We start from the raw sequence: 7,851 nt of genomic DNA on the forward strand, positions 1-7,851 counted from the left end.
GAGTAGGTCCTCTTATTTGCCAGACAGCAGGAAGAAGACAGAATGCAAGCAAGGGACCTTGGAGGAGAAAGACTCGGTCCTCATGTAAAAGGTTTTTAGGTCATTGATCATACAGAGTGCTCTAAATACAAAGGCACAATGTCAAAATCCTGAGTCTATAAAATCTTTGCCTCAATTTTGCTTGAGATTTATAATCAGTCACAGTTAGGATGTAGTCTTCTTCAAAATCTACATTATCTTTGTGGAGTATTAGAGTTTGAGAGTCACCTGCCTTAAAAATTTCTACGTTTTGTAGAAACCATTTCCTCTTAGTGTTTTTTCTCCAGGTTTGATTTCCCAACACATCTTGTGAATAATGTAGTCAATTCTTAAATTTTAAACCCTTGAAGCTTTAGTAATTATGAATTGGGATTTTAAGTTGACACTGCCTGTTATTAGAGATATTACTGGTGACTGAGATCATTTGTCTTACACACACAGTTTTTTTTAACTACTTTTGTTTCTTCTGATTAATGAGCAAATCTGAGGAAATAAATTGGATTTTGCTACAAATGCGATGAGTACTGTAGATGAAACTGGTCTCTTTCCCGTGCTAATTTCACCCTTTAGTCTGTTTGTTAATTGCATTGTTGTGGCTGTAGAAGAACCTAAAAAAAAATCAGCACCATTTCTCCGTTAATATTTTGCTATTTGTTTAATCCATATTTATAGATATCAGTGCATCCACCTTTCTTTAATTAACCCTCTTTCAGTGTGTGATTAATAACTACCATTTCAAAGGCTGTTTGTATTAAAGCCTTTCCCCTCTTTGTGTTTACAGGTGCTCATCACAGGTCCAGCTGACACCCCATACGCCAACGGCTGCTTCGAGTTTGATGTGTATTTTCCCCAAGACTATCCCAACTCGCCTCCGCTGGTCAACCTAGAGACTACGGGCGGACACAGTGTACGCTTCAACCCTAACCTCTACAATGACGGCAAAGTGAGTTGATAAACGCTCAGAATCTGTTAATGTTAGTCTTCTGTCAATTATTGCAATGAAGAATTTTATCCTTTTTAACCCTTTAAAGCTGATGGACGCAAGTTGCGTCAAAAATCTCACTATTGCTTATAATAACTCTGTTTAACTAAGTTTTAACTTTGAGATTAAGGGTTGCCAGCTTTGACCATATTGTCTTTGATATGAGAATGCATACATATGCATACACCAGCATGACCTACTCTTTTAGTGATAGCAGTATCTCTATGTGGAAGTCTAAAATTGGCAATATTAAAATAATTTCTTTTGGCAGCATTTTGAGATTCCTTGAATAATCATTTTCAATTTTTAATATCAAAATACATTTTTATTTTTCATTTATGTACGTAAAATGCAAAATTTAAAATCTCTTTTTTATTTTCATATTTGAAAATGGGAAAATAAAATTGAAAATACCTCTGACAAATAATTTTAGCACTACTGCTAAGCATAACACTACCATAATAATAATGGAATTGAATATGAAATTAGAAACCTAAACTTGGAAATAAAATTGCAACTTGGACTTTCATTGCATTGTGGCATTTGAATTTCAATTAGTCATGATTTTAGCATCATTAATGGGCATCGTTAATCACATTGCCCATTGGCAATGGGCTGTATGATGGTCATTTTCAGAAGGGCAGGTTTTCCCGAGGCCTCTTTCTAAAATCTGTCAGTCATCCATCAAAACCACAGGGCGAGAGATAATGAAATACACCAATCAGAGGACACAATCCTGCTGCTGTTTTGTAATTACAGTTGCCATATCTGCCTTGTATTAGCTAATTTGGGCTTAATTTGAATGTTTTCATACATCATGAAGACACAAAAAGATCATGAATTTGTCTAAATGATCAATAAAAAATAGAAAGAATTTTACCGTAGGTGAAAAGGTAAACAGGGTTCAGGTGTAGCCCACACCCAACTGATTCCATTAAATTATTACACTTCCATTTTTCTACAGTACAAATGGTTAGAATGTCTCATCAGCATGGTTTTTATATCCCTGGACACTTACACTCTTTTCTGCACATTTATATACAGATAATTGCAATGTGTTGGAATCCTGTGGAAATATAGGCAAAAAAATAGATCTTAAATTTCATCATAAAAAACATTTTGCAACATGTATAGAAAAAATCTAAATGATGACATTTCTGAGTAGCACTACATATTCTGAAAATAACTATGATTTATCTAGCTAAGACGTGGTGACTATAAAGAGGATGAAAATCAAGAAAAAGCAGCCCAAGGTTGAGAGGGTTGACTTGCAGTCCAACTCAAACATCTCCACTGACTTCATAGTGCCTGGGGAAAGAAAAATAACGTGCCTGGTTGTCCATTAGTCGCACATTATGGTGTTAAAAGTGTCAAATTTACCCAGTGTATCTGAAGAGCTTCCAAGGTCTGTCAGGGTTTTTATTTAAACTGGACATTTGGAAGTGGGCATCCCTCAAGGCTTCCTCCGGACATCTGCTTCACCTCATTATGCAGCCACTGTCAGTCCACGTGTATTTCCATAAAGGGCCAGGCAAGTGCTATAAGAAATACCTTGAGTCTTCCCACAAGCAAGCCACCATTCAGCATGACTGATGAGAAGTGGATGGTTGGTTAATTGGAGGCAAAAGAAAGGTAGATGCATCATAAGCTTGTTGCTGAGGGGCATTAAAATTAAACTGGAAGTCTTTTTGTCTTGCCCAGCTGTGAGCCATGTAATAGGTCCTGATTGTATCAGAACAGTGATCTGAAGCAGCTGCCAATTTTTAAAAAGGCAAATTAATGCTGAAAACAGGTCTGATTAGCAAGCATAGGTAGCAAGCACAAATTAGGGAGTATTAATTAAAGTTAAATAGGAACAAAAAATACTTAATTTCACAGATTTCACAGCTTCCAACAATGGATGGAGCCATTCCCCAAGCCTGATTTTTTTTTTTTTTTTTTTTTTTTTTTTTTTTTTTAAGATGCTCACTGTTGCTACAGTCAGCATCACATTTTGAACATACCAGGTGATGCGTGAAAATGTTTAACAAATTTTTTAACTGTAGCCAACTTTTCTCAGTTGCTCACATCTATGGTAAATGAATGGACTTCTACCAGACCTGATAATCAAGTTGCTGACAGTCAGGATGCTCAGCATGATGAACCCCCATTCAAAATTAGTATAGACATTAAAAGAGTAGTTAAAATGTTTCTGGAATTTTGCTTATTCATTTTTTTCTAGTGTTAGTCAATAAGATAGATACCACAAAAAGATGGGAGGCCATTATCTTAGCTAAGCATAACGACAAAAATTAGAAAAAGCACCTACTAACACCTCTAAAGCTCGTACCTTGTTTGTTCAACTTGTAGTCAAACAGATATGTAAAAAGGATAATCTGGTGTTTTTACGGTAAGTTACTGGCATGTAACCTCCTTTTTTGCCAAGACTCCGTGAAGTCACCGCATCCTGCCGTTGTAACTCCTGTGATGTGCGGTGACTTCACGCAGTCTTGGCAAAAGGGGGTCTTGTTGCCAGACAACCAGCCAGCCAGCCAACACTCCACAGAAGTTCTAGATGAACACATAAACTTGTTCAAGAAATAGTTAACACTTCGCCTTAAATTGTCATTTTTACTTTGTGTGTATGTGTGTAGAGGTTAAGCAAAAGAGATATTATGTGTTAATTAGTTAGCTTTAGAGGTGTAGCTGGATTTTTGGACAGACACAGGGTAGCTGTTTCCTCCAGCTTCCAACCTTTATCCTGCCTGAAGCTAAGTGGCTCCTGGCTTCAGCTGCTCTTGACTTATCCTCATATTAAATACAAAGCGATGAGTCTTTGTAAGAAAGCAAATAAGCACATTTTTAGGTGTCCAAGACCCAGAGGGCTGGGGTCCACGCATGTAAAGCAGCATGTCTCCCAGTACCAGCAGTGCTGGAAACCCTATCGTAATCACTCAGACTTTATTCTTCTTTATTCTTTTGTTGGGAAAAGGGGTACTGCAGCATACACCGTAAAATGAATCCTTTCTGCCTATAATTTTTTTTTTTTAAATTGTAAAATATGTGAAACTTGCTTTTTTGAACTCCCGCTAGGTTGTGAGTCCAATCTGCACAAAACTTTGCACATAGAACCTATGGACTCTAATGATCAAAAGTTATTAAAAGAATTTTGATAATCCATAAAATGTGCAAGTTGTAGAGGAAACACTTCCTATAGGTTGCAGTCAAAACAGGAAGTGTTGCATATCAACCATCACTCCTATTAAAATGACTAAACTTGGCTCATTACTTTCCCATGTCCCACTGAGGCACTTTGCAAAATGTGGTGCCAATCAGCCACTAGGTGGCACTTTTGTTGCAAAATCATGAAATACGCTAAAATTGTTTTTCCAAACTAGTCTTGGACTGTAACAGTGGTCTGCAATGACACTTTGCACATATAATTTATGTACACCCATGATCATAAGTTATTAAGAATCTTATACTCCAAAAATCTGAAAAGTTATAAACGATAGATTTGTACTCATACAAAGGAACTGATGTCATATCTTTACATAGGTCTGTCCGAATAACACAGAATTTGGTGTAGTAGTTTCTCATGCCACACTGAGGCTCTGTGCAGAATTATGTGTCAAAACAATGCTACAGAAAAAACTTGTACAATGTAAGTGATGTCGTATCTTTACATAGGTCTGTCTGATTAAGACAAAACCTGGGCCAATAGTTTGCCGTGCCATACTGAGGTTCTATACAAAATTTGGTGTACAATCTGTATAAATTGTTGCACATAGCATTTAAGCACCCTCATGAATGTCATATCACTTACCCCCAAACTTCGGGTAAGTTGCAATAGGTTCAGATCTAGTTATTTTTATTTTTCTCAGTGTTTCCATTAAAAACTTTAAGGAAATGTGCTTAGGTCCAAAATACCTTTGACTTTGGGTTGGCAACGCTTCCCAAAAGACATGAATGGTAGCTGCCAATTCTCATACACTTTCTACCTGTGAGTTAGTCATTTTCAAGCTATGTGCAATGGTAACAGATCATAAGATCAAAAGATCTCAAACCCTTCACCTAATGACCTGTCAGTAGATTTGTCATTATGAACTCATGCTATTCAGCTAAACTCGCAGTTCTTTAGGTTGAATTCTACTGGAGATCCCAAAGTGTGAAATGCTACCAATAAAACAATGTTCAAGACATGTAGAATATTTCCATTTGATAGAATCATGCAGCTTGAGTTTGAATATTTCACTCTTTCAGCATCATGTAGCATCAATAAAGAGCTGGAACAAGCTGATACATACTGTATATGATCTTCCAATTTTAAACATTAAAGCTACTTTCATGAAAGTGATTGTTTTGAAAGTGTTTTAGAGAGGTGTTGATTCAAATATTAAGCCTACCCTAATTGATATAAATGGGTGGACAAAGTAACAAACACTTGTCAGTACAGTGCAATACAATTCAACAGCCCCAGATACTTCAAAATGATCATACAGCTGAACATCCTTAATGAAGATAGGATTTATTTCAGGACTGTTGCATTAGACTGCATTAGGTTTAGCTAAGTGTACTGTATTATTGCAACTACATATTGTTGTTTTGTTCTGCCAACACAGAGAGGTTTATGGATGTGAGAATGATGATTATATCAACAACACCTGAAGATAAAGTTGAAAAAGTATTTTGTTCTGAATGTCCTAGAGTCTGGCAACAATGTAACAGATTTGTTATGCTTGTACGTGTGGGGTATACTCCATTTTGCTGTGCTTGATGTCTCAATTTTTTTGTGTACGTGTGCGTTTGTCTGTGTGTTTTAATCAGGTATGTTTAAGTATTCTCAACACATGGCATGGGAGACCAGAGGAGAAATGGAACCCACAGACCTCAAGCTTTTTACAGGTGAGGTGAAGATCCATCATCACAGAGTTAACAGTCTGAATGGATGAGCTGATCTGTTATCTGAGTCTTTGTGTCATTACACCGCCAGGGACTCTGTACTGATGGGCTTGGTGTTTTGAAAGCTGACCTGAAGGACTCTTGTTAAAGTTATTATTTTGCTTTGGTGACAGTGTATCGTTTTAATCAAACCAAACACAAACCAATATAATTTGAACCTCCTGGTTATGCTTGCTTACACACATAACACATTTTGAAGTTACCATCAGTTTGCGAAAATTGCACATTTAGCCCAGATGTAGTCTCATCCCTGATCAAATTTTTGCAATCTTAACGTTTTTTCTCATTTTTTCATTGTGCATTTTAAAGACAAGCCTGTCAGGTTTACAATTTATTTTATTTTCACTTTGAAACTCATCTTAGGATGTACAGTTTAAAAGATGCCGTTTTGAGATCCTTTGTAGCTAAACTGTCAAACTATGGAATGAAAGAAGGTATTTTCATACTCTTGAGGTGAATTTCAGTAAATCTTGATCAGTTATGCCCCAACTGTTATGAAAAGGCAAGTGTTCAGATACGGCTTTTGCTGTCAAGTAGTCTGGTTAGAATTGTTTCTTACAGATATTTGGGGTTTGACTCCAGAAGAAAACTTATTTGCATGTTCCATTAGCTCCAGTTCTGATGTTTATAAGCTGAGTTGTTGTAGAGCTGCAATTTTCAATAATGATTTTATTTTTCAAATGTTATTTATGGGTAAGGGAGTATTTCTGCTAAACAAGCTCCAAAGCCTTAAGGGGTTGGACTTACAGTGTTTGCGATAGATAATGTGTAGCATTAAGGGACTACTGGGTATCCAAAGTGGTGCTCAGGCTTATGGATAAACAAACAAGTTCATGAACACAGCATGTTGATACACAACCTCACAATTATCTGATTTTTTTTTTTTCATGCACACACTTGCATTAATTTTCCTGATATATTGATCCAACAACAAGTGAGCCAAAGAACTTAGAAATGGATTTCTCTTCCTTTTTTTTATAATTCCTTCATTTGCAGGGTTGTAGAGTACATAGAGATGTCGCCATTTATTATCATTCCAGTTAGTGTGCTGGAGATCAATAATGGAAAAAAGGGGATGGGTGAATAGCAGACAAGGGAGTGGGCTAGAATCAAGCAGTCATCAGCCAGGGTGTATACTGGCTCTGAAATTTAGAAACCCAGTTTAAGATGAACAGATTACATCAGTGGAAGCTCACTGGTATCCACTTCATGGAGCATTTTCAAGTTTATCCAGCTTCAGTGTGGAAGGGGCCAGCAGACAGGCCTCCAAACCTAAGATCGTTATTGTTGGTGATGTAATGGCTTGGAATGGTAAGAGTGATGCAGGAGGGTGTCCTTAGTCTCCTTGAGACAGGCCAGGTCATTAATTGGGCTGTTAATAAAGATATATTAAAGAATATATCTTCATGGGGCCAAAATATTCAGTGCCTTTGTCAGACTCTCTTTTAAGTGTTCAACACTGCCAAATCATTTCAGAGGCTTTGGATATTGAGGACACTGAAGGGTTGTCAGGGTAATTTACCAATAGATCAGGATTGTACCAAACTAGTTGGAAACATTTATTGTATCAGAATTAGAAAATTTAAATTTAGACTAGTCCAGAAGTAAGAAAACACTTTTTACACCGAGTGGGATCACAGCCTCTGCACGTAAACAATGTTATATTGGTTTGCCAAGTGTGGCTAACGTTAGCATTGCTTAAACTAGCAGCCTTCTTTCCTTGAAGGTTAATGTCCACATGCCTGTGTTGAATTTGGTTACGCATTGCTCCGGTCAAGCACTTATATGCCAGTTTATTCTGACACATTCTGACACCTACATATACAACCTTACTTTTGTTTTTTCTAGATCAAAATACTGCCAAACCAAGCTGGTTGTACGATATGTCA

General features: G+C 36.9%; 1 protein-coding gene across 1 annotated transcript in view; it reads left to right on the plus strand.

The window, feature by feature from the left end:
- Nucleotides 1-7,851, plus strand: part of birc6 (baculoviral IAP repeat containing 6) — a 164,381-nt gene that overhangs the window by 145,203 nt on the left and 11,327 nt on the right. Inside the window, exons 64-65 of the mRNA XM_040139786.1 lie at nucleotides 821-982; nucleotides 5,828-5,905. Coding sequence (XP_039995720.1) covers nucleotides 821-982; nucleotides 5,828-5,905 — 240 coding nt within the window. The remainder of the gene's footprint in view (nucleotides 1-820; nucleotides 983-5,827; nucleotides 5,906-7,851) is intronic.

This window comes from Xiphias gladius, chromosome 11 (assembly GCF_016859285.1).
Source record: "Xiphias gladius isolate SHS-SW01 ecotype Sanya breed wild chromosome 11, ASM1685928v1, whole genome shotgun sequence".
Classification (NCBI taxonomy): domain Eukaryota; kingdom Metazoa; phylum Chordata; class Actinopteri; order Istiophoriformes; family Xiphiidae; genus Xiphias; species Xiphias gladius.